At 46.0% G+C, this 27721-nt stretch overlaps 1 protein-coding gene across 1 annotated transcript; it reads right to left on the bottom strand.

Moving 5' to 3' along the window:
- Positions 1-96: 96 nt before the first annotated feature.
- Positions 97-26864, bottom strand: LOC123021088 (zinc finger protein 850-like). Its single transcript, XM_044425497.1, has 6 exons — positions 26625-26864; positions 20245-20371; positions 16821-16931; positions 15355-16494; positions 14260-14267; positions 97-1405 (listed from the first exon to the last, which is right to left on the bottom strand). The coding sequence occupies exons 1-6, from the start codon at positions 26721-26723 to the stop codon at positions 98-100; spliced, it is 2793 nt and encodes a 930-aa protein (XP_044281432.1). The 5' UTR covers positions 26724-26864; the 3' UTR covers position 97.
- Between the last annotated feature and the right edge of the window lie 857 nt (positions 26865-27721).

Below are 27721 nucleotides of genomic sequence, written 5' to 3'. Positions count from 1 at the left end.
AACAAAACGGTACAAATATGCTGCTCACCTTACTGACTTTTCTAATGTCCAGGCAGGTTTCATTACTTAAAGTACAAGGAGAAAGTTTTGGCATGCTCTAAGTTTTCTGTCCCCTATGGACTTTAAGATGCCGAGAAAAGGCTGAACGGTCAGCAAAACTCTTCTCACACTTGGAGCATTTATAGGGTTTCTCCCCTGTATGGATTCTCCGGTGAGTCACAAATCCTGAAGAATATGCAAAACATTTCCCACACACCAAACATTTATAGGGTTTCTCTCCTGTATGGACTCTGAGGTGATTCACATAAGCTGTGGTGTCGGTACAACATTTCCCACACTCCAGGCATTTGTAAGGCTTCTCTCCCGTGTGGACTCTTCTGTGTCGCACGAGATCTGCGCGGTAAGGGAAGCATTTCCCACACTCAGTGCATGTGTAGGGTTTCTCCCCGCTGTGCACTCTTGTGTGTTGCACGAAAGATGAATGCCCAGCAAAACATTTCTGGCACTGCAAACACTTATAGGGCTTCTCGCCTGAGTGAATCCTCTTGTGTTTCACAAAAGTCGAGCTGTCAGTAAAACGTTTCCCACAATCCAAGCACTGGAACGGTTTCTCCCCTGTGTGCAGTCTCTGGTGGGTCACAAGCACAGACTGGGCAGAAAAGCACTTCCCACACTCCAAGCATTTGTATGGCTTTTCTCCTGTGTGGACTCTCTGGTGGCTTGTAAGACTCGAGAGGACAGCAAAACTCTTCTCACACTCTGAGCATTTATAGGGCTTCACCCCTGTATGAAGTTTCTGGTGGCTGATAAGATGTGGTTGCTGACCAAAGCATTTGCCGCACTGCAGACATTTGTAAGGCTTCTCCCCTGTGTGTGTCCGGCGGTGATTCATGAAAGCTGATGGCTGAGCAAAGCATTTCCCACACTCAACACACTTGTAGGGCTTTTCTCCAGTGTGGACTCTCCGGTGGCTTGCAAGTTGCGATTGCTGAATGAAACACTTTCCACAGTCTGAGCATTTATACGGCTTCTCACCTGTATGGAATCTCCGGTGGCTCATGAAAGGTGACTGGTGAGCAAAGCATTTCCCACAGTCCAGGCATTTATACGGTTTCTCCCCAGTGTGAATGCGCCGGTGACTTACCAGTTGTGAATGCTGAGCAAAGCATTTCTCACACTCGGGGCATCTGTAGGGCTTTTCTCCTGTGTGGACTCTCTGGTGAATCACCAGCTCCGCTTTGGTAAAAAAGCATTTCCCGCAGTCCAGACATTTATACGGTTTCTCTCCACTGTGGATTCTCTCGTGTTTTGCAACAGTTGAACGGTCAGCAAAGCATTTCCCACACACAGAGCATTTGTAAGGTTTCTCGCCTGTATGGACTCTCTGGTGGATGACAAGGCTAGCCTTTTGAGCAAAACGCTTCCCACAGGTAAGACACAAATACTTTTTCCTGGAGTCATCTGTTGACATAAAAGGCAAACACATGATAAAAAGCAAAACTACAGAGCCTGGGTGAGAGGAATTTCAGAAAATATGACTGATGAAAACCTCATTAAGGCACCCTCCCCCAAAACTGATGCCTGTTAGACTCCCATCATTCCCCAGTCAGCTTCTTAGGATAGGCGCTTTAGGTCAATGTTCCTGGAAGGCATCAGGAACTCTGCAGGAAGAAATCTGGGGCGGCTGAGCAGCTTGATTTATAATAGGATGGGACATCCATAACAACCAAGAAAGCTGCCTTGTACAAGGTCAGATTTTTAGCACAGTGTCCTCTAACCTGACTGCTAGCTTCTGCCTGGAGATCTCAGGCAGAATTTTTCTCAGTCACCTGTTAGATGAGGTGTTCCATTTTATTTGTTTGTTTTGTTTAAAGCCACCCATTGGCATCACGCTCTCTAGATGGGCATTACAATAAAATTGCCAGTTATATTTTGCACATGTAACATCAGTTGTGGTCCACTTATGCTAATTACCATTATATTTCCAGGCCCAGTTCTGAGTTCTGGTTCTGACCCACAAAACCTTAAATGGTTTGGGACCACAATACCTGATGAAGCATCTCTCACAGCATAAACCTTCCCCTATGCTTCATCTAAGGCCCTCCTCCCAGGGAGGCTTGGAAGGTGGCAAGGAGGGTCTTCTCAGTCATGCCCCCCCCCCCAAATATGGAACAATCCTAACAAGGCCTGCCTGGCACCAACACTGTTATCTTATTGGCACCAAGTAAAGTACTTTGTCCAGAATTTTTTCTAATTTAACATTACATGTGCTCTCTATGGGTGTTATATGTTTGCAAGTATGGTGTTTATGTTTTATTTTCAGTATCCTAATCTTTGCAAACTGCCCAGATAGATTTCTACACCACTCAACTGCTGAAGCTAATAAATGAAATGAAATTAAGAGGCAGTGTGGTATAGTGGTGAGAGTGTCAGACTGGGACTCAGGAGATCCAGGTTCTAGTCCCCACTCAGCCATGAAGCTTGCTGGGTGACTCTGGGCCAGTCACAGACTCTCAGCTTAGCTTAAACTAAAATAAAATGGAAGATAAAATGGAGAGAAGGAGACCCTTGCAAGCCACCTTGAGTTGCTTGCAAGAGGAGGAAAGACAGATTATTAATGGAATGGAATGGAATGATGATGATGATGATGATGATGATGATAAAACACTGGTGATGCAAAGGATTGATCCTGGGACTTTCTGCATGAAAATCTAGTGCTCTGCCCACTGAGCAATGGTCCCAGCCTTTCAACAAAGGGTTTACCTCATATATTTCTGCTTCTGGACATCTGTTTCTTCTGGAATTGCATCAAGAGGAGCACGGCTTTAGGCCAGACGGATGCGGCAATCATGTTCATCACTTCCATTCGGAAGCTGTCCATGCTACGGAAATGAGCAACATGATTGCTGCATGCTGGGCACGGGCACCAAACAAGCATGAAAGTGAGCAAGTCACGCTTGGAATGACAGGTGCCGATATCCGCTCACCTGAGCTGGTGCTGGCAAGCACAGCTTCATCCAAGCCCTGGCAGTCTGGCACCCACAACTCTTCCCCTTGTTCCATCCGGGTGATGAGGTCAGGCTTGGGCAGTAGAAATCCTTGTCAGGGAGAAGAGAAAACCAGATCTGTCTGGATTTATTCGATCAAGCTGTGTAAACTTTTCCGGACTTCCTCTTAAAATACCTTCAGAAAAGTACAGGCTGTGCTGACAAAATAATCTTGTGATCGAGAGGAAGTTCGTGTTCCTTAAATCTGCTCTATCTGACTTCTTGATTCCATGAAGGCCTCCCTCCCCACAATTATTATTAATACCAATGGCATGAAACTCAGATTCAGACACCAAATATTGCTCTCCAAGGTTTCCCAGAGGATCACAACTCTCTCCCCTGGCCCAATTCCAAAGTCTTGCTAGAAAAGTTTGGCAATATGGTTCTTAAGGTGCTCAAAATTATTGCTAAAGAAATTTACTATTTTTCCCTCAGAAAAAAGCCAAAACTTTTGTGACTTGGAGCCACTAAGCACATTGCATAAAAGTCAAGTAAGAATCCACTGGGAAAGTTTACAGTGAACTTTAAGTTACTATAATTAAAATGTAATTAGTTGAGCCGTTTGGTAACATGCAAAGAGAAAATACTCAACTATAACTCACCACAAAAGATCAAAAGGGCTATATGAGAAATGGAGAGCCATCAAACTCTTAAAAGTTCTAGCTTTAATGAGCAAAAACTTGTGTAAAGCAAAAGCATTTAAACATGATATATAGATGTCTAGAATAATTTCTGCAAAGGTGTAATTAGTAAGCTCTGTAAGAAATCACTTTGTCAAAGGCATACGTATAACAAAATTAATTGTAACTAACTTGAAAGGTCTGCGTGCGTTTTGAATATGTGCATTCCTATAGAAGGATTCTTTTCAAAGTCATGAAGCATTCAGAAATTAATCATGATAGATTCTCTTAGAAGTTACAATTGCTATTACTAAGTTCAGTTATAACTGACATATTCATAGTGAAGTACCATTTCAGGAACTGTAGATTTATGGTCTAATTTGGTGATCAGTAAATTGGAATTTGTTGCCTGGAATACTGCCAGGCAACTCTATGAGAACTCCCAGTAAGCAAAATAGCATCAGCAATGCTCTCTTTTGTAGCAAACAAAATGCTTTGGAATTTTATTTATTTAAAAAAATCCAAACCACCCAATAGCCTTCAGGCTGTCTTCAGGATGCAATCCTATGACTTTTTCTGTCTAAATGGGATTGCATCTTTAGTTGTTTTTAAATACTTTATTATTTATATTTTAATTGGATATTTAGATTTGCACCAATAAAAGAAAGAGAAAGAGATAAAGATACCTGTACTATAGTTATTGTTATTACAAGACCTGCATTGCACCAAATAATCCAAGAATTGCTTAGAAGTATTTCTATCTGCTAGAGGAAGTTAAAGCAGCCGAAGACGCCCAAAGGACTGAAATATTCAGACAGTTCACCTACCTGCTCCCCCCACCCCCCAGTGCCAATCATTCTGTGGTTTCCGGGCTTTTGTCCCATAATTTCCTCGTTCTAAAAGGTTGAAATGTTTGAATGTAGTAAGAGCTTTAAGCTACAATAAGATGATGTCTCTGGCTTCCTCCCTTTTGCCTTTGGCTCTGCTACTCTTGTTTCTAGGCTGCATCAGCATTCGAGTTCAGGTCACGAGAAGCATTGGCACCACAGCATTCTGCTTCGGTCAGGCCTCACCTGGGGTACTGTGTCCAGTTCTGGGCACCACAGTTCAAGGAGGATAGCGACAAACTGGAATGTATCCAGAGAAGATGGTGAGGGGCCTGGAGACCAAGTCTCATGTGAAAAGGTTGAAGGAGTTGGGTATGTTTAGCCTGGAGAAGAGATGATTAAGAGGCAATGTGACAGCCATCTTCAAATATCGGAAGGGCTATCACAGAAACGATGAAGCAAACTTTTTCGAGTTGCTCTAGGATTTGTTTTCTGAAGGACTCTATGACCCCTTTGCACATTTCTTCAATGCAGTGAAGGGGGTTCAAAGGACCCCTACTGTGTAATTTACTCTGATCAGGGCATTCCCATTCCTATCAAACTGACAAGCAAATTCCTTACCCAAGGAAGAGACGTTTCCATAATTTTCGGTCATGACATCCCTGTACAAGGCTATCTGGCTGGGATCCAGCAGAGCCCCCTGGTCTTCTGTGAAATACACAGCCACATCTTCAAAGGACATTGACCCCTGCAAGAACAAAGTCAACTATATTGCAGGCATTTTCTCAATAGCTTGAGCCTAGTACCTACAAGTTGTCCAAATGAGATGGGGGAGAATCAAGGGGAGGAACCCAGGCCAGGGAGCTCATCCCATCACCTCCTGAAGGGACCATCAGTGGTCTGAGATGACTCTTGTGGCTGCCCCTCCCCCACATTCCTGGGGCCTATGCAAGACTGTCACACTTTGAGGCAAGGAAGAAGAGAAGCCCAGGCCATGAAGCTCCTGAAGCTCCTGAAGAGGCCTTCCATCAGCCTGAAAGAGGACTATATTCTAGTGTGTGGGGGTGTGGGTAACACAAACAAATGTGTCTTTCTTTCAGTACTTAAAAATTATGCACCTTTGTTGCTGTAGTATAGAAATGGATCAATTAAACGAGCAAGCAAGGATAAAGGTAGGATGCCCTGCACTGTTTCAGATGGCAAGCAGTGGATTGGCTTTTCAGAACATCTGCCTGCCTATAGCATATGCTCTGCCATTAAATAGTGCCTCATGAGAAGGGCTTGCGAGGTCCCGCAGGGTTGTAGTTTGTTAGAATGCTGGGCTGGGACCTTACCTGACTAGTCCCACTGTCAGATCTTCCCATGGAGAGTGGAAATAATTCAGCATGAGATGGGTAAGCCATTCTGAGTTCTCTGGGGGGATTAAAGAGCAAAGCAAGTGAAAAAGGAAACTTTGCCAGAATCTATTGATGTGATGGTTGCAATCTTCTGGAGACAAAAGGCAAGATGGGTAAAGGAAAGATGCAGTACCACAGGATTATCAGAACTCGACTCCAAAGAAAGCTTGAAAAAGCTTCAGGAAACAAAAAATCCCCTGTTTCAAACTGTCGTGGAACTGCCCTGTTAGTATTTAATTCCAGAGGAGCTGCACTGTTTTAGCAGAAACAAATATGAGATGACCTCTGGACGGGAAGTTTGGCCTCCAAACCCAGCTTCACACCTGAGGGTCCCACCTGTCAGCAACACAGCAGGGGGCTTCCCGGAAGCGCTGCCTCCCACCAGAACAAACTTAATGGAGTTTTTGAAGTAAGGAAAGTATGAGGAGGGACACTGAGAGAGGGTGATGGTGCCTGCAAACAAGAATGGGAACCTTGGGCAGGCTCAGAAGCTTGCTCTTATCTCAGAACATTGATAAGAGGTGATTTAATGCCAGTGGCTAGACAGACCAACTGATTGATTTCTGACTGATTCCAAAGCGACTTCCTATCCAGCTGTGCACTGTGCAGGCAGGAAAGCTGCTGCACAGAACTGAAGTGTGCATTTTGCAGGCAGAAGACCCGCTTGCTTGAGTAACGATTAGGAAGTACTGTTGAATGACTAAGTCCTCCTTACTTCAAAGTAGCCATCCAGAAGTCTTGCCCGGCTTCAATAAAAGACGTCAATACACTGTTGCTGTGAACTTTGTTGCCCTCACATGTTTGATGTTACTCAAAGGGAGAAAATGCACACTTTGTAACACATGCATCAAAATGTTGCAGTATTTTTGTGATGCTGCAACAGTTGGAAGAGGGCTGGAAAATCATATGGAGGGTGATTGACAAAGAGGCTAGAATTCAAGATTTGAACCAGAGGAGAATAAAGGAGACCTGCTAAGGTCTATTTTTATGCCCATCTGTTAAGAGTCTGAAGAAATCTTTATACTTTCCAAGTCTGGATTATTTATGCATTTATTTATTACAGATTTTTCTAGCCCATTTTCTCAGCACATTGCTCCCAGAACGGTTTGCAAAGGCATCCACCCTATGATAGAACAGCCAATAGAGAGAAGTCAAGAGTGCAATCCTAGGTAAGTGGGTTTAGGATTTAAGCAGCAATCCCAGGCCACTTACCTGCGCGTAAGCCCCACGGAAGTCAGTGGGAATAACTTCGCCTAGGATTGCCTAAATGAAGCAAATGCACCACCGCACCTCGTCCTCCTCCGCCCTTTGCCCTGCCTCCCTCGCCTGCTCGCACAGAAACAAAAGACAGCCGCCCCCTCCATCCCGGCCCTCCGTCCTGCGCCGATTCCTCCCAAGCCGCCTTCCCGCCCTGCCTTTGTCCGCCCCTCCGGGCTCCGCGCAGAGGCAGCCGCAGCGCCCGGGACAAAGGCGCCGGACAAAGGGGCGAGCCGCGAAGCGCCCCGGAGCGAGGCAGGGCGAGGACGGCGCGCCTCCTACCCGGTTCTGCCCCTCCGCGCAGGCGGCCGGGCGCCGCCGCCGCCTCCTCCCGCTTCGGGGAGCGACGGCTGCGCAGGCACGACGCCAGCGGCGCGCCCGCGGGGTCCTCTCCTCCTCCTCCTCCTCCGCCGCCGCCGCCGCCGGCGCCTCAGGCCCCGCTCCTCTCAAGCCGCAAGTGAAATAGCCAGGAGGCGCCGGCGCGGCTGGGAATTGTAGTCTTTCCCTCCCCGTCTTGCAGACTCAAAGGATCCCGGGAATAGTAGTCCCTTCTTTCCTCCAGCTCAGGCAAGCTTTCCCCAGCTGGTATCCTCTGGTTGTGCTGGACTTCAGTTCCCATCAGCCCCAGCTGTGTTGACTGGGAATGACAGAGATTGGGAAGCCAGTGGAGGAAAGCGAATCTGTGTTAATCTGCTCACCTTTTCCATACTGTGGCTTTCTGAGAAGTGTATGTATGTGCGGTGATGTATTAAGGCTGTGGACTTGAAGTATTTCTGGATGTCCTGAAGGATGAAAATGTATGCACACAACCTTAGATTTGTAAGCCACCCTTCTTCAAGGGTGCGACATGTTTTTAATCATCCACGAACAGGACCATGCCATCTGTTTCTTTAAAAAAAAAAATAGCTAACATATTTCCAACTAAAAACAGCAAGTCCAGGTATGCATAAGAATGCACTGCTCATCTTTATAGTAGCAGTGTGTACCCAAAGTGAAAAAGATATGAGCCGTGAGCAATAATAGTAACACCTAATTTTTGAGCATAGCATAGCTGAATAAATCTTGACATCCCTGCATTGTTTCCCTGTGCTGGAAGGTTGGGGTCGGGGGGACGACACTGAAAGTGCCTTATACAGGCCGCTTAAGACTAACAAGACAGAATTTCCCATCCAGAACTTCCAATGCCTTTTTGAGACAAAATGCTGTGGTTGTGACAGGAGGAACAGGACGGGCACCCAAAGGGCCCAGCAGGGGACCACTGACAAAGACTGTAAACCTGTTGCTCCTCTTCACATCACAGCCTTCAAAGCTTTTGACAAAGTGCCACAGTATACCCTGATTAGCAAACCAGCTACAAGTGGGCTAGGCCAAACAACGATCAGGTGGATCCACAAGTGGCTGCAGAATTCGACTGGGGGAGTGCTCATCAGTGGCACCTTCTCCAACTGAGGAGAGGTAATGCGTGGGATACCGCAGGGTTCAGTCCTGGGCCCAGTGCTCCTCAAGCCTTCCGTTAATGATTTGCATGAGGAAGTGTGAGGAAGGCCTTGTTGGGTATGATTCTCGCATTGGGTACGAGAGGTCCTGGGTTCAAATCCCGGACGAGCCCTTTGACATGCACACAGTAGGCATGTCATGAGCAGAGCCAGCTGGAGCTGAGGGTCAGTCTAGATGGCCCAGGAGACCCCTTCTGACTCACTCTGTTTCTGTGTCCATGTTTCTATGAATACTCATCAGATCTGCAGAGGATTCAACATTGGGTGGGATGAGCTAATATCCTGGAACAGAGAAACAGAATTCAAAGAGATCTTGCTAGGTTGGAGCACTGGGCCGAAAACAACAGAACAAAATTTAATAGAAACAAGTGCCAAGCTCTGCGTCTAGAAAAAACAAGGTCCTATGAAGAGAAAGAAAGAGAAAGAGAAAGAGAAAGAGATAGAGAAAGAGAAAGAGAAAGAGAAAGAGAAAGAGAAAGAGAAAGAGAAGGGGGGGGAGAGAGAGGGGGGGGAAGGAGGGAAGGAAGGAAGGAAGGAAGGAAGGAAGGAAGGAAGGAAGGAAGGAAGGTCTATGAGGAGAGGTTGAAAGAATTGGGCATGTTTAGCCTTGAGAAGACAGAGATACGATAGCACTCTTCAATGTATTTGAAAGGTTGTCACAGAGAGGAAGGCCAGGATCTCGTCAGTCATCCTAAAGTGCAGGACAGGCTCAAGTTACAGAAAGCCAGAATCTGGCTGGACATCAAGAAGAATTTCCTGTTATAGCGATATGATAATGGAACTAATGACCTGGGGAGGCTGTGGGCTCACCCACACCGGAGGCGTTCAAGATGCAGCTGGGATACCTTAACCTGGAGTCCAGTGCTGAGCAGGGGGTTGGACCTTAGGGCCATCTGGCCCCTTCCAACTCTTCTATCATTCTGTGCTCATTCATCTGCCTCTTGCACAGGTCCAGACAATGGAGGTGGTGAGGTGCGGCAGCAGCAGGTGCCATGGCCAATTTGTGCACTGGCTCACTGCCTGTCAAGAAAGCAAGTGGGAGGAATGATGGGGAAAGGGGTGAGGAGCGTTAGCAGCTGGTACCAGTGGTGGTGGAAAGGCAGGCTCACGGAGGAAGGGGCCTTCAAGGACCTTGAGCCAGCAGGGCACATGAGAAGTCTTGTCCCCACAGCAGCTAACCACATGGCCCTATGGGCAGTCCACAAGCAGGACATGAGAGAGATCCCTCTCTCACACTCATTTCCAGCAGCTGGAATTCAGAGGGATGCTGATCCTGTTTCTGGAGGGAATAGATAATTATCGGGACAAAGAACCATTAATAGTCTTAGGCTCTTCAAGTTGTTCAAATCCCCTTTTAAAGGTGTCCTTGTTTGTGATAGTCACATCTTGCAGCAAATCCTATACACTATGTGCTGTGTGACAAAGTTCTTTCTTGTGTCTGTCCCGAATCTTCCATTTGATTGGAAACTCTGGTGTTAATTTTGTTTCAACTCCCTTAGCTACAAGCACAGGTAAAACATGCATGCATGCACATCAGAGAATGCTGAAAACTTTTGCTGCAAGTCTCCACTTTTTAGTTCTTCTATTGTGGAGTAACAGGGCTGGTCTTACAGGGCTGAATGCCTGAAATAAAACTGCCGATCACTGCAGTTGGATCTTACTCTGAAATTTTGATTCGATTGGCTACAATCAGAAATGGGTGGTTGTGAAGAAATAGTCTTCAAAACAATAGTCTTCAAAACAAAACGAAGGAATGAACACAAACGGAGCCCAGGTATAGCAAACCGAGGATTTATTAAATACAAGAAGAGCGGTTGAAAGGGGAAGTAGAACAGAAAGTTCGTGGTACAGTTACATGTTGAAAGAGGAACCGAAGGGTTACTAGCGAATGATATGCCACAGTGGGCTATGACCATCATGGCAGCTACTGGGCTGTCCCCAGATGTAAATGCACCCACAAGAGTCTGTTTGAGCATCAGCCTACCAGTGCCCCAACCATAGAATTTGGTCTTCTTCAAACTGGCGCCCTCCAGATGTATTGGAATACAACTCCCATCATCCCATCTCACGGCCAGTGGGGATGGTGGGAACTGTACTCTGGCTTGCTTCAGTTGGCATAGTTCAACACATCCAGAGGGCAACAGGTTTGGGAAGGCTGCTGTAGTTCCCGAACCAGTGCAGTCTAGCTTCCCTCTCGCCAGGATAACCTCTCCTCCATTGGCCCTGAGGTCTCTATGGGCAGAATCCAATTTTGGAGAAGCTTTTGGGCAGCACATTCCAGAGGTGGCAAAAGGGGTGGGGTCAAAATTACAAAAGAAATCAACATACTTGTGCTGGAAGCGTTTTCTGCCAGTTCCTAAAGTTAGGAGAGGCAGTTCAACCTTTTTGATGCAGGAAAAAAACAGCCTCAGAGTCAGGAGGACAAACAGCAGGCACTTGACGGGAGAGAGAAAGGAGAGGGGTGAGAGGAAAAGGTGCAGCCTTCAGGGGAACCCCGGAGGGCTAGATCTGGCCTCCAGCATGTCCTCTCTAGGATGGATTACTGATTGATTGATTGATTGAATTTGCATCCCGCCCCATTAGCTGTACAGCTCCCTTCCCAGTTCTGCTGACACCCTTCCATTTTATCTTCACACCAATCCCAGAGGGTGGCCCAGGCTGAGAATATCTGGCTCAAGGTCATCCAAAGAGCTTCAAGGTAGAGATTTGACCCCAGGTCTTCCCAGTCCTACCCCACCACTCTAGCCACCCCAGCTCTCACATCAGACCGACAGATTATAACGCAGAGTGTGTCCCAGTAACTTTAATTCTATCCCTGAATCGGGAAAGGAGGAAGCAGCAGTTTGCTTTCCACTAGAACCCCAAGATCTGCCAACCAGCACCTGGTGCAAAAGACCATTCAAGCATGAGAATTTTGAGCCCAGGAATCTTTAGAGTACCAGGACTAAACGGAACTCACAGTCCACACTCTAAATCCACTCTTGCCACTCAACAGTTTGTTTCTTCATTTCAGCAGTATATCTAGGGTGACTGGGCACTTGTTTTGTTGCTGCAAGTGGTGAACAGTTAAAAGGTAAATATGCTTCTGCAAACACTCCAGAGATGTGCCAGGTCTTTCTGCCCACATCCGCACTCTCCTGTCTGCTGTAGCTGCGTGAACAGTCGCTGGAGAGGAGGTGGAATGGCCAAATGAAGGGCAGGAAGGAAAAAAGATGCTGCTGAAGTACCTGATCTGACGCCTTTTTGAGAACCCAGGGGGGAAATCTGGGAGGGGGGAGACCGCAGCAGGGCATCTATTTAGCATGCAGGAACCATACTGAATGTCCCAGTTAAAAGCTATTTAAGCAAAGCACCCACCACATCTTGGGGCAGCCGATGGCATGAAAGCTGCATGAAGAACTATCTCCCTCCGTCTGTCCTCAGTCTCTTACAGTTCTGCTGCACAGGATGACTTGAGGTTCCAGTTTTATGAGCGAGGGAGAAAAATCTGCTTCTCCACTTCCTCTTTACCATGTATCGTGTTTTATACCTCTCTCGCATCCCACGCCCTCCTTGCTTTTTTCACTGTGACGAAGTCCATCATGTTGCAACCTCTCCTCATAGAGCACCCACTCCAGTGCCCGATCATTTTGCTTGTCCTTTTCTGTATTTCCCCAGCTTCTTGGGGATGTGGCAGCCACAGAGGTCTAGCAGTACATTTTTAAAGTGCAGGTGCTCGCCATGGCAGTCCTCTTAGTCCAGCCTTCCCAACCTAGCACTCTCCAGACATATTGAACTGCAATTCCCATTTTCCCCAGCCAGCATGTTAGGGTGCCAAACATCTGGAGGGTGCCACCTTAGGGAAACCTGTCACAGCCACATCCCCAAGGAGAGTACACAAATGCAGGTTGGAGAAGCATTTATCACCAAGTCAACAAAACAGTTTTCAATCAGGAGCAGGCCTTCTGTAAAACGAATGGGTCTTACCTACTTACTCAAGATCAGGTTGTCCCAAAAGACTGAGCTTTACAATAGGCATACCTCTTAAGAGCATCTTGTTACTGGAGCAATCTAGATCTCTCCTTGTGGATTTCTGCTCAACTCAAAGGGGGTTAGCAAGCACCATCATGCCCGCTAATCAAAAGATCTCAACACTTTGACCCAGAATCCCTGGTTTTGCTACACCGCTGAGTGACCAGAATTGAGCCCTGGGGAGAGCTCAACTTCGTACATTCTGAAAGTGTACTATCTACAGCTGAAGCAGATTTGTTTTCACAAATCATAAATTAAGCTGTCTTTGAGTGTTCATACCAAATATTAAATATGCAGCATCAATATTTGATTCCCAATGATATCTGACAGTTGTTACATGGAAGAATTTCATAGCTGACATGCATAAGTATTACTATTTGGTCTCTAACATGCATAATTAATAATATTTGACTATATTTGCTAGTTACCATCACTTATTGTGACAGCTGGCATGCTATGGCATTGTAAGCATATTTAAATAACTAGCATGCAAAATAGTAGCCTCTAATCATTGACATGCAATAGTGTTTACAATATGATAGGTGAAATGGAATGGAATGTAGTATGATAATAGTCATGCAATACTGTGCACTACCTACCAATATTTCATACCTGACATGCAATTGTATATATAGTTTCTGACTATTTTAAAGTTGCTAGTTTATGGCATTTTATATTGGACACCTGATAAAAACCAAACAATCAAGGGACTGCGTAACAAAATCTATTACTGACTCATATTTTCCGGTCAGTTTTCGAATTCAGTATTCAAAGTGTGACATTTGAGATTACAACAAATTCCAAAAATTTGTTGACAAAGTTTGTTTCTGCTTTAGTGTCATTTATTCTGACTTGGACTGCAATGCCGCCACAAGCTGCCATCCTGAAGTGCGGACTAGCATAAGTCAAAGCTTTTCAGAATGAATCTCTGGCCATGTTCAAGGCATCTTCAAGGTATCCCCTTCTGTGTGGACGCCTTCATTCTGAACCAGACCCCCTTGGAGTGAAAGCCATTTCCCAGATGCAAACCATTCATACAGTTTGTTTTCCTGTGCTGCTTCTCCAACATCACACAAAGCTTGATTTGTCAACAAAATATTTTCCACGCACTGGGTCAGCGGATATCCTGGGATGAGAAAGAGAGTTGGAAATAATTACTGATATCCTCAGGAAAAGGGAAGGGAATAAAGCGGAATGACAAAAGAAAACAGTCCCACTGGAGCAAGAAAATATGGAATGATGACAGAACTTTGCTCCGACCTGTGCATTTCCATAATTTATGCCCCACCATTCCCTCTCGTTCCGAACTCAAGTGGTGGAGTGTCTATATATGTGGGAGTGGAACAGGGATTCCCAAACATAAGAGATGTCTTCTCCATACAGGAGAGTAAAAGTGTTTAAATGGAATGAAAAGAAAATATTTTAACCTGCCCCACCCCAGAAGGCCTGATCAGCTCTCAGTGGCCTCTGAGCTTCCAAAGAGGAGGGCAAGGAATCTGGAGGTGATGGTCAATGAGAAGGGTGGGAATAGATCTGTTCTTACAGCTGATAATGTGTGTGGGGGTAGAATTAGGTTTGGCGGGATGTGAGTCAAAAGATCAAACACTTCTTCCTGTGCAGGAATGGGGGAATGTGAAGGATTATATTCTAAGGCCAGTTTAGCAAGAATGGGCCAAACTTGACATCTAATTTGCATTATACTAGAAGCTTGAGACCTTCCAACTGGAGACCCTTTCTCTGCAACCATGATGGGAATGGCAGAAGGTTAGATGGAAAGGGCCAGATTTCTTTGTCCCTCTGCTTCCTAGAAGCCTCTCTTTTTCCTGCCTGCTACAAAATATTGAAACACCAGTAGAATAGTTCACCCTCCAAGGACACTATCACTGAGCTTAAAGTGGCCACACTGGAGCAAAGTAACTCCCAAAGGTATATTAGAATGGAAGACCACTGAGCTGCAGTTCCTCAAGAGGTTTAATTTTCTCTTCTGCGGCTTGAATCAGGATAAAAGTTTTGTTCGTTTGACATTTGCCTTAACCAATGCCATGACGGTGGTGTTACTAGCAACAATTGCTTCTTGAATGGCCATTGTTAACAAAGTGATCATCGTGGTCTGCACTTTCTGCATTTTGCTTCCATAATGTTTACAATTCAAACCCTGCAAACGTATGTAATTCAGGACAACACTTAATGCATCTGATGAAGTGAACCATAGATTGTACAAGCTTATGCCACAATAAATGTGTTGTCTTTAAGATGCCACAAAACTCTTAGCTACCCTCTAGAAGTGGAAGGAAGGAAGCAGTGGTGATAAACCTGTGAACTTGCCAATGTTTCTAGACTACAGATTCCATAATCTCTATCCTTTGGCCATGATGGCAAGGACTGATGGGAGCTGGAGGGCAGCAACTTCTGGGGACTACAATTTCCATAACTGACCATAATTCACGTCAACTGGGACTGATGAGAGTTGGAGTCCAACATTTGGTGTGCCACATGTTTCTACCACTTACATAAAGGGCATAACTATATAAAAATGGAAGCAGTACAGAAAATAAATGGCGGAGGCCCTTTTCCAAGTGAGGAATCGATTGACGCTGAGCTAGCACTTCTGTCACTGTCAGTATGTTACCGCCTTTGCAATAAAAAGGGCCACTCACCTATATGTTGCCTTTGATGGTGAATTAAGCTTCTATTTGCACTAAATTTCTTCCCACACTCCAAGCAGGCATAGGGTTTCTCTCCTGTGTGAACACGCTGGTGCGTGACGAGGTGTGTCCGGTTAGCAAAGCATCTCCCGCATTCTGTGCATTTATAGGGTTTCTCGCCCGTGTGAACCCGCTGGTGCTTTACAAAGGCTGAGCGGTCGGCAAATGCTTTCCCACACTCCAAGCACCGATGGGGTTTCTCACCCGTGTGGCGTCTGTGATGTCTTGTAAGGTGTGAAGGGGAGCCAAAGCATTTCCCACAATCCAAGCATCGATAAGGTTTCTCCCCCGTGTGAATTCTTTGGTGTCTCACAAACGTGGAGCGCTCGGAGAAACATTTTCCGCACTCTAAGCACTTACAAGGCTTCTCCCCTGTGTGGACTCTCTGGTGGCTAACAACATGGGACTGACGGGCAAACGACTTCCCACACACCAAGCATTTATATGGTTTTTCCCCCGTGTGGACCCTCCGGTGGCTCCCAAGGTGTTCCTGGCGCGCAAAAGTTTTTCCACACTCTGCGCATTTATATGGTCGTTCTCCAGTGTGGACCCTCTGGTGTTTTGCAAAGACAGAACGGTCAGCAAAACATTTCCCACACTCCGGGCACTGATATGGCTTCTCCCCCGTGTGCACTCGCTGGTGTTTCAGAAGGTGAGACTGTTGTACAAAACTTTTCCCACACTCTAAGCACTTGTGAGATCGCTCTACTGCATGGATTCTCTTGTGACTCACGAGGGCCGAGGGGTCAGCAAAGCACTTCTCACACTCCAGGCACTTGTAGGGCTTTTCCCCAGTGTGGTACCTCCGGTGGATCACCAGTTGCGACTGGCACGCAAAATGCTTGCCACACTCCAAACACTTGTAAGGCGTCTCTCCAGCATAGATCCCCTGGTGCCTGGCAAGGTGTGCTTTGCGGCCAAAGTATTTATCGCACACCAAACATTTGTAGGGTTTTTCTCCTGTATGGACAATCTGGTGGCTCATAAGGTGTGAATGGCAGCCAAAGCATTTTCCACATTCCAAACATTTGTACGGTTTCTCTCCTGTATGAATTCTCAGGTGCCTGGTAAGGTTCGGTTTCTGGGTAAAACGTTTCCCACACACAGTGCATAAATGCTTTTTCCGAGGGTTGTCTAAAGGCATGAATCAAGAGCAAAGCAGAAAGAGAAATAATTTGAGAAGAAACTAGTTAAAAATGAAACTACTGAAAGCTATTTTTGGTATCTCAACATGTGGCACTATACAGCTCAAAATATTTGGCACCCAGTTTTAGTCACGTTGTTTTGATACCTGAGGCAGCAAATCCCACAATGGCCTCTCCTTGGCAGTAAAAATACACAAATAATAAATGAAATAAGTAAATTCACTGCCTTCTCTTATTGGCCTTGAATAAAGATGAGTCAGATAAAAAGCAGACTAAAAATGCCTACAATAAGATACAGTAGCACCCATGTCTCACCTGAGCTGGTGTCAAAGATCTTCCTCCCATCAATGGTCTGCGAATCTGGCACGCAAGGGTCCTCCCCTTGTTCTAAGCGGGAGACAAGGCCAGGCTTGGAAGTCCCAAATCCTTCTCAGGAACAGGAAACAAGAGAAATCATGAGGACAAACTGGAAGGATGCAAGAAGAGCCCTGCTGGGTCAGATCGAGAGTGCAATTCAGTTGCATCATCCTGTTTCCTTGCAGGGGACAATGAGATGCCAACAAACAGGATATATTTCTGTTTGTTCCAAGCATGTGGCATTCACAGGTGTCCGGTCGCAGAACAATGAAGTCCCATTCAATTCTATAGCTCCTGAGAAACCTGATCCTCCATAAACTGGGAGCATATGCCCAGGCGGGAAAAATGTGGCACAACGACCACATCTGGACCAGGCCTACCTTCAAAGCCTATGAAATTTGGCTCATTTCACTCCCTTCTGGTTCCGACCATCTTCCTGACACAATGTGGACCTCAACCAATTTCAACTGAGGTCACAGGGACAAGATGAGGAAAAGGTTTCATACTTGGGCTATGTGCACCTACCCAAGATTATGCCTCACTAAACTCAATGAGGCTTACTTCTGAGTAGATATTCACAAGATGACTCCATAACGTTTTTGGACCTGGGACCCAACTTGAGGTTAAACATGAATTTAAGGTCCCAGTTCTTGACTTTTTAATGATAAATGTAGACCAGTGATTTAAGTCAGCCATCCAAGTGTTTTGCCCTTCAACTCCCATCAGCTCCAGCTAGTATGGCCAATGATCTGGAATCCTGGGAAATGTAGGCCAAAGTATCAGAGGACACCATGTTGGGAAAGGCTACTCTAAGCCACTGGCCCTCTGCACACTTGGTGGTAGGGATTTCTTTAGGTTAATTGTGAGCTGTGTGAAGAAGTACTCTCTTCCCTGCCTCCATCTACTGACCGATCGATCGATTGATCAATCACTTTTTTATCCCACTCTTCCTCTTCAGTACATGGTAATTCTTCCCTCCAAAACCCATTTTAACCCCACAATGACCCTATGGGGTTGGCTACGCTGAAAGAATGTAACTGGCCCAAGGTCACCCAGTAAGGTTTTTGTGACTCAGTAGGAAACTGAACCAGGGTCTTTGTGACCCGAATGCAGCATGCAAGCCCAAAGGTTGGCAACATGGTGCCCTCTGGAAGTTTTGGACTACAACACCCACTGTCACTGACCATTGTCCATGCTGGTTGGGAGTCATGTCAGGTGAAGCCCAACACTTCTGGAGAGCACAAGATATCCTTGTTTTAGCCACATGACCTCTTCAGTAATGTGACCCAGCTTAGATTTTTTTTCCAGGCTTTTACATCTCTAATTCTGGGAGGTGCCACAGCCCCCAAGCCTGCAGGGAAAAAGTTTGGGTGGGAATTCCTCAGAGACCTCACTGAGGAGATTGTTCTAACAGTGTTTAATCCTGGGACAGGCAGACCAAATGTTTCAGGTGAGGAGTCTGAATCAACCTGCACCCGCCACAGAAAAAATAGCTCACTTATGCTCCTCTGGAGGGGGCAGATGGCACAACTCAATGATGCAGGATGGGGAAACTTCAGGTATGTGACATGTATTTCATATTTTATGACACCCTCGAGGTCCAGCAACAGGTGTGAAAGACACAGAATGAAAGAACAGGGTGCTTCTGAGCAGACTTTCAGGCTAAGAAATGGTTTTCAGTACCAGAACACACAGTCCTCCACTCAAAAGATCCACACCTAGTTTAACCATCCAGTGCTTTCTTTGGTAGAGCATCCTAATTTAGGTGAAAAAAGCAATATGGTTGCTTCCTGCCACTCCCGTTAAACAACTGGGTGTCCAAAGTGCCTGCTGGGTTAGTGCAAAGCCCCCAGAGGTCTGCTGGTTGGTCAGGAAGTACTTGCTGCCCATTTGGCTCAAGATTGAATGGCCCTTTGCACTGCTTGCAGTATCACTGGAGAGGTGATACTGCTTGGACCTAAAAGGGCTCAGCTGGACTCTGCCCATGGTCAGAGCAACCCCCGTTGTCCCCCAAAATGTCAAGGGGGCATGGGGGTGACTAATAAAATAGCATATTGAAGGGGAGCAGTTTTTTAGACCCAAAACCCTGGAAGGCACTGCTCTGCTTTATTTATTTATTCACATGAATTTATAGGCTGCCTATAACTGCCAAGGCCTTCCTTCCTTGTGCTTAGTATTCAATATTGAATTTGAATGACAATCAAGGCCTACACAGCTTCAAAGCTCAATAGCCCAGGAACACACACATCGAAATAATAAATCAATCAATAGCAAACTTAAGCAAATGATTAAAGCCTACAATTAAAGCGTGATGACTAGCCACACCCCAGCACTAACACAGCTGCTGGATACACTCCCCTCACCCACTACTCTTGAGGTTTTAATGTAATTGAGAGTCCTCTACGCAGGCCTGTATGGGTCCACACAGTTGTAACGCCAGTTAATCAGGATTCCTGGCTGTGCAGAAGAGCAGCATGGACCTTCCTTCGCTGCAACCCACCTCAGAGGGCCGCTCTGACCTCCCGCAGTTCACCTGCTACTTTTCATATATGGCCGTCTTCCCCACCAGCAGCAACTCCTGGTATTCCTGACCATCAGCCACCCTGACTGGGGCTGATGGGATCTGATGGGGGGGGGGGTCTGTACAGCAGCGACAGAGCATATACAGTCAGTCCTTGGGATTTTCAGGTAGGATTTGGGACAAATCCTGCCTCAACCCTGGTGAAGCTACGGCTCATATGGGATGAGCCGAGGGACTGAGGTAGGAGAAAACCTTTCTGGGAGGTCCAAAACAGCCGCAGCCCACCTGAGATAAAGTGACTGGGCTGAGGTGAGTGGGCACATGTGGAATTTCAAGTGTGTTGTGAGTCCTGCCACAAAATGGCTGCCATGAGGGTGAGGGTTGTCCGCCATGAGGCAAAGGGGAGAGACTGACCTCATTGCTCATCCAAACACCCAAATTCCAAGAAAAGAAGGGAAGTCTGAGATTAAACACAAAAACAAACAAAACATCCACCTTCTGGACTCAAAGATGGTGTTGAAGGGCAGAGCTTCACTTTGCAGAAAGCCAGCTTCTCAGTTGCAAGATTGTTTAAACTTAAACAATTAAGCATTTTTCAGACATTCAGGCAGAGAAGGGTGCCGTGGCATCACTAACATATTGGTACCCACAAGCACTATCCTGGAAATGCTGGGAATTTTAAAAAGCAACAACAATTTCTTTTTAAAATAAAACGGGATTGGGACAGAGGAAAGAAAGAAACTGGCAAAAGCAGAATTTCTATGTTTATTCATTGATCCAATTATTGTATGCATTGTCAGTTTGCTTTTCAGGATACAGTCCTCCTAGCATCCACCCAACGAAGAAGAGCAAAATCCTTACCCAACAAGGCCACATTCCCATAATTGTCTATCATGACCTCCTTGTACAAGGCGCGCTGGTTTGGGTCCAGCAGTGCCCACTGCTCCTTCGTGAAATACACGGCCACATCTTCAAAGCTCACTGGGCTCTGCAAGAACACACAGAACTTCTGCTCAGTTTCCAGCGCCTCATTTTAAGAAGAACCCTCAGCAATGGAGGGTATTTCAACAAATGTGCATCAAATGTATGTTGGGGGGAGGGGTGGAAAACAGTGTCAGAGAGCCCATAAATTTCCCGAGTGTGTATTTTTGAGTGCCTGCGTGGTACAGTGGTGGGGACAAAGTGATTTCGGTGTGTAGATTGGACCCACCGGTGGGCCTCACCCAACCGCAAGGTGGATGCCAGAGCTTCAGGCTGCCCAGGGTGTCTTGCTGTGCCCCCCATCCTGTTCAGGCCAGCAGGGAGGCTTGTGGGGCCGGGGATGCTGTGTAATGTGCACACTGCTTGGTCACCCAGCCTCTCACGGTCGCCCCATAACTACCTGCTGGAGGCAGCTGCCCTACATTAAGCCCAGCCCTGAGTTATAAAGCAATTGTTGTAGCCGAGGTCAAAAGAGACGACATCTCCTGACCCAATTTCTGGTTATGATGTGTCATTATTACACGTGATTCTTATGAGGCCCAGGAGAAAAGTCTGCACTTTGGGGCTATTTCTGTGGAGATCGGTGCCCCTGGAGGTCAGGTCAGGTGGGCACCAGCACTGTTGTCTTCAGTGCCTTCTGGGGGACTCTTCTGGAATTCCCACCTTGCTGACCAGCCAGAGTTTGAATGTTTTTCATGTACTGGTTATTCTTGTATGTTTTATCTTTTTACAGTTCTGGAATTTGCCTAAAGATACAAAGAATGTAAATGAATGAATAAATGAATAAATGCTGCCGGGAATTACTGGTAAAAAGACCCTCTTTATATATTTATTTAACCCTTTTGTCTTTCTGTTCTGTATTTTGGGGACTTTCTCCTCTGTATCATGCCAACAGATGAGGCATATGGAACATAGTCTAATGGGATGTTTCCTCATATGAACAGCATGGAACTGAAGGGGAGCTGTGCCCTTGAGCACAGCACAGAATAGGAATTTACCATATATTAGCTGCATTTTTTTTTTAAACTAGAACTGCAAGATCTACCAAATGCAAAATGGAAACTCGGAAGGATGACTAGACACTGAAACCTGAGCAACAGGGTGCCTTTGGACACATGACTAACCTGGATCAGTGCCAGAACAAAGTTCACAAGTCCTTCCATCCAAATACCTGCTCTACCTCATTTTGGCCAGAAGCTTTTTAATTAATCCTATTGTTAGACATTTCGAAGCCAGAACATTTTGCAACTCTATTGCAATTCACTCAGAGATACAAGGATCAGTCGTGTTCTATTCTCAGTTTTGTTTTAACTGTCACATCACAGTAACTCCCCACTCTTTCTTGCAAGGTGAAGCAGACCCAGATGGTGGATGCTGACCAGAAACAGTTGCTTATTTGCCTTAATGGTCAATCTCCTCTTCACAAATTGGATCCTTGGTCCAGTCGAAGATCCTTGCCAGTGAATACGCTATTCCTTAGTCCAACTTCACGGACCACTGCAAGCAAAACCAGGTCTGTCTTATCCATTTTTTAAACTGCCAAGGCACAGTCTCTCCAGCATCACAACTGCACAGAGTCACCTGACCATTTCAGACGGGCAATTTGAACAAACAGGAAATGGTACATAAATACTGATTTGCTTTGCTTGTGCAACACAAAATTCTTCTATAAAGTTCTCTGACTCCTTCTTACAGCTCAGCAGATTAGAAAAAGATTCACAGGCTAGTTCAACCATCGCTGTGTACTTTTCAGGGTAACTGGAGGAAATGTGCTTGATTTGTACACTGGCTGAGCATTCACTCCGAGTCTAGCATAACAATATGTGAGGCAGCTCTCATGCCTACGAGCACTGACCTTAGGCACACATGTTGGCCATCACCATTGAGCATTGGTACGAAAAGGACCCTGCACTCTATAAACATATGTGCGTCGGGCTTCCTCCATGCATACTTCTGCCCAGGCATCAGCCTCTTTCCAATCAACAGGGCTTGTATGCTGGATGGGGGCATGGCCAACATACCTGCCGGCATCTAGGGGTGGGGACACCTTGGTGCAACTGAGCACTCTAAAATCTAAAATGTCCCTTTCTTGGATTTGGTACCCACAGTTGTATTTCAAGCAGATGTTACGGCAGCCTCCCCCAGAAGGGCTGACTACAACTCCCACCATCCCCAACAGCATGGCTGCCTCGATGCTGGGGATGATGGGAGTTGATGTCCTCAGGTAAGTTGGAGCCCCGGGCTTTTAGCAAGTTTAATGAAACAATAGGCGCAAATAGCGTAGGGTTTTCTACCCGGCACATTTCCCTGTTTGAGAACAGCAAAACGACCCACAGGGGTTTTCTCCATATGGCTCCATAAATGGCTGCCGGGCCAGAGATTCAGTCTCATATTATTCAGCTGAGCCTCTTCTTCACATGAGGCCCTGAAAGAAATCTCTCTCAAATCCTCTGTGTCCATTCAGACTGAGGAGAAAGAGGTGAGCAACTCATTTTGGTAGGTGGAAGTTATTGGCATTACTGGGTAAACTGAATTATCAGCCCATCGCAGCTCATAATCACAATTCATTATTAGGACCAGGCTAAACACAAACTGCCACCCAAGGCAAGAGGGGCAGCGACACTTGCCTGGCTTATCGCCCCACAGCAATCCTAATTCAATTGCATTCCCATTCCAAAAATACTATTTTCCCATGCAGCCTGACAAATCATTTTATTGATTTTTATTTTTTTATTCTTTGTTAAATCAGCAATCAGTTAAATCTTAGTAAGACAAAAACTGCCCTGCAGTATCAAATCGAAGCTTCGGCTATTTTGTAAATTGCTCTGCAAATCTGTAAAATGCATTAAATATAATCCAGTGTTCTGTTTCTCTCAGAGACAAACCAGATGCCCCTGACCATATGATAGGAGAAAGGGAAAAAGACTGTATGAATATTGGTATCTGGCAAATGGAGGTATACTTACTCTGAATTTATTTATTCATTTGTTTTATATCCTGCCTTTTTCTTCTTTTTTTTTAAGAACTCAAAACAGCTTACATTATTCTCTTCCTCCTCCTCTCACTCTTATACCCACAATAACAATCCTGTGAGATAGGTTGGGCTGAAAGTCTGTGACTGGCCAAAATCACTCAGTTCACTCTATTTTCTATTATTTTATCTACTCTTTTAAAAAGCCAGATCATCAACACCACCACTCATCACATAACGAGACATTTCCTTTAATTTATCCTAAGTCTTTCATGATGAACACACCAGAAGTACAATTTACAAAACATGACTCAGAGAACACCAAATGGTCCATGAGCCCTACGTGCAAAACAAGAATATGGAACATTGAGAATTAGTGTCATGAACACTGAGAACTAGTGAAATGAAGAGCATGAGTGCTGAATCAGAAAATCAACAGTACAAATTTTGCCCCTGCTATGATCTTGCTGTCTTAGGCAAACCACTCTTTCCAAGCCTCAGCCATAATGCTTTCCAAGCCTCATCTGCCGTATCAAAATACAACAGCAGCCGTGTAGGGAAGTAAGTAGGAATGATTGCAGAGTAATGTACATGAATGGCTCTGAACATGCCATATACATACCAAGGAAAATAAATACCATTGTTATTCAGGTAGGATTCTGACTCCTGTGTCACTGGAGCACCTTCTCCATTGCAACTTTATAGGCGCTATCCATGGTGCCAAATCTATTTGGGGGTGGGAGTTCAGCACTGTGGAAAGGCCAAAATAAACGCTGAATGGCTGAGGAGCCCCACGGATGCAGGAGCTCCCAGCCTCCCATGTGACTTGGATGGGAGATGTTGCACCAGTGTGACACTACATGGGAAGTGACGTAAATGTAATTGCAAAGGGCAGATAACAGCTGAAGGGGATCTTTGTGGCTGCTGTAAAGGTCCACTGAGAGCCGGTGTGGTGTGGTGTAGTGTTTAGGAGCATGGGACTGGGACTTAGAGGATCTGGGTTCTAGTCTCCACTCGGCCATGGAGCCAACTGGGTGACTTTGGGCCAGTCACAGACTCTCAGCCCAACCTACCTCACAGGGTTGTTGTTGTGGGGATAAGATGGAGGAGAATGATGTAAGCTGCCTTGAGCCCTTTGTAGGAAAAGGCAGGATATAAATCCAATAAAGAAATAAATAATCAGAGAACTGGAAAGCACCTTGGAGGTTTCCTAGTCCAACTCCTGGCTCAGTGTAGGATATAATTATACCAGAGACAGTGCAAATGGGGTGCCCTCCAGAAGTTTTGAATTTCAAGTCTAATAAGCCGCAGGAAGCAGTGGCTGGGGATTCTGGGAGCTGTGGTCTAAAGTAACTCAAGAGCACCAGATTCCACTGAAATATCTCCAATGAGGGAATCCCTGCCACTTCCACGGGCAGTCCGTTCCACTGCTCCACAAAACTTACCATTAGGATGTTTCTCTCAGTAAGTTCACCAACATTTGCTCCCTGACAATTTCCACCCACTGATTCTTACCCTGCTTCCGGAGAGCATGTTTACTTCATCTACTTCTTTGGTATATTTCTTGTTATGTTATACTTATCTTCATATGCCTTCATTTTCTTCCAAGGAACCCAAGGGGACTTACATGATCATTCTCCCTCCCCCCCCACTTATCCCCACAACAAATCTGCAAAGTCAGATAGGCTGAGTCATTGACTGGCTCAAAGTCACTTGGTTTCTTGGCTCAATGAGGACTAGAACTCACAACATCTCCCACAAGCCAGTCCAAAACTCCAACCACTACACTACACTGGCTCTCAGTTTGGCACCCTCAGAATAGTATGTCCTACAACTCATGGAAATTGCAGCCCAAAGCCTCCAGAAGGCACCAGGTATTTTGGCTATACACTCCAGCTGTGGGTATTTGCAGCACCAGAAGGTTTTGGATCTTCGGTTCATATAAACCCCTGCAAGGATCTATTCTACCCCCTCAATTGACCGCATATATAGTGGATTCCAAGGCTCTTTGGTAGTGGATTTTAATAACCCAATTTAGTGCACTCTACAGATAATGGGTTACAATACCCATCATTCCAGACCACTGGCTGTGCTGTTGGAAACTGGAATTCCAAAACATGTGGAGGATATTAGGTGTTTGGGCTGCTGCAGTGCCATAAGGCACTGGACAGACTGACTTAGCTAATGGTCAAATCTTAAGGAATTTAGAGAGCCTTTCCTTTGAGCAAGTTTACTATGGATTGCAATGCAAGTATAAAGTTCATCAGTGTGCATTTCTGCTTTACAAAGATGACAGGTCTCTGCCCCGGTGACCTTACAATCTGAACTTTGACGGTGGAGAAAGGGATAGGAGCAAGCAGTTTCACATAATCTTGCCAGCAGGGAGAATTGTGTGTCCTGCCTGGAAAAAAATCCTAAAGATCTACTACGTGTTCCTTGTTTGGTTTTGCACCACTGCGGCAGAGATTTTTATGATGTTGCAGAGAGAGGTTTTTATTTTTTTATGATGTTGCTGACAGCAGGGAAGACGGGAGGGAGTCAATTGATGAAATGGGCTCTGATCCACATAGGCTTATGATTGTGCCTTAGTCTTAAAGGCACCTCAAGACTCTTTTGAGTTCCAAGGGGGCGGGGTTGTGCAACTTGCATGTAAACATAATGAGCAGACATGCCTCGGAGCTGGGCTTTTATAGCACTGCAGTGCCAAGAGGAGCTACATCCGTCATTTTTTATGATGCAGCCAGCAGCCAAGGACGCGGGCTGGGTTGAGAGCGAGTGGATTTGGGGCGTCAGCGTGTAAAACCCGGAGGATCCATGTCTCACAGCCGGATTCTGCAGCACCACCAACATCAAAGTACTGGATCAAAGACCGACAAACAAACAGACAAATCATGCAATGGAAGTAGACACGGTATTCTTAATAGCTGCTATTTGGGGTTTCAATTTAAAAGAAAAAACCCTAAGGAGGAGGCTCTTTTAGGAACTACATAGATCTGACTTTTTATCCCTTTCCCCCCTCTGCCTCCGCCATTTTAAGAGGTTACAATCGGGTCTTTTCTCCCGCTTTTAGGTTCTTTTACCCTCGCTCTCTCCCCTCCTCTCTCCACAAATACACGGAGGAATCCAAACCGCAGCCACTTCCTTCCCCCTCCTCGGGATGAATTAAATGGGTGGGGGGCCAGCAGACAAAGGGAAGAGCCATCCCCGTTTTCCCAAGTTCTGGGAAACATTTTCTTTCAAGCCCTTCTCCCCCGCCTCCCCCCTTATGCAGACTTTCTCCCTTCTCTACCTGCATTTGCGCGCGGTGCGATTCGGAGGCTCCTCCGCAGAGTTTCTCGCTCTTGCAACTCAGGCACCCCCACCTCCGTCCTGGGGCTGCAGCGCTCATGCGCCCCCTCGCCCGCGCACACACCTATTTCCCAGCCCGGCCAATCACTCCGCTCCTCGCCGGCCACCCTCGCCCATCTCAGCCAATTCAGCGCCGGGATATTCCAGAGGCAGGAAAAGGAAAGCCCAGGAACTGCTGGGAAGTGTAGTTCTCCTTTTCCTGTTCGGAGCACGGCGGTCCTCTACTCCTTTACCGTCCCTTCTCCTTCTTATCCTTCACTTGGCTTGGTTTCTTATTGTTTTTTTCTTTGTTTTTCCGCCCACGGCGTTTATGATTAAATTCAATAAAACATAGAAACGTAAACAACGAAGGCTCATCCTGGGAGTTTCAGTTCAGGACAGCAGCAGATAAAAAGCAACTTGAAAATGAGGGCAGGAAGCGCTCCTCTTTTCTGCCACGATCCAAAGGCTCTGTAAGAGGCAGGCCGACTAGGGCAGGAACCCCAAATCTTTAATTCGGTGCACCGAAATGTTTGGAAGGGCGGCTGTCACACCACGCAACTGTCTACGAGTATTTGCTGAAATTAAGGTATAGGGACCCTGGGGGGCAATGTTGCATTTGATCTCCCTAAATTAGCTGGCCTTTCACCCACCTGTACTTTCACCTCCTGCTGCCCGCCCCCAAACCTTTCTGTCCGAGGTTTTTTCCCTTAAAGTTTCCCTCCTCTCCCGTCCGTACATCCGTTCCTACAAATAGGGGTGTCCTTAGGAGACAAGGACCTTTAAATGAGTTCATCTTCAGAGAGCATTCAAAATCTGCATATGCAAAGTTGTGGAGAGAGGTTGTCCTGTGGCCCTGAATACTGGCTTTTTGCTGTACCTGACACCATCCTTCATATGTTCCATCCCATGCAAAAATTGCCAAGACTCGTTTTGCCGTTTGCAGGACCCTGATGGGTACCTTTTAAGCACCTGCTGAGCAAGGATAGGTGCACATCCACACCCAGAGAAAATAAGGGATGCCTTGCGTGGATCAGACTGAGGGTCTATCTAGTTCAA

This window comes from Varanus komodoensis, unplaced genomic scaffold (genome assembly GCF_004798865.1).
Source record: "Varanus komodoensis strain SLA01 unplaced genomic scaffold, ASM479886v1 scaffold157, whole genome shotgun sequence".
Lineage (NCBI taxonomy): Eukaryota > Metazoa > Chordata > Lepidosauria > Squamata > Varanidae > Varanus > Varanus komodoensis.
Note: the sequence above shows the minus strand (reverse complement) of the source record. Positions and strands in the feature narration are given on the sequence as shown.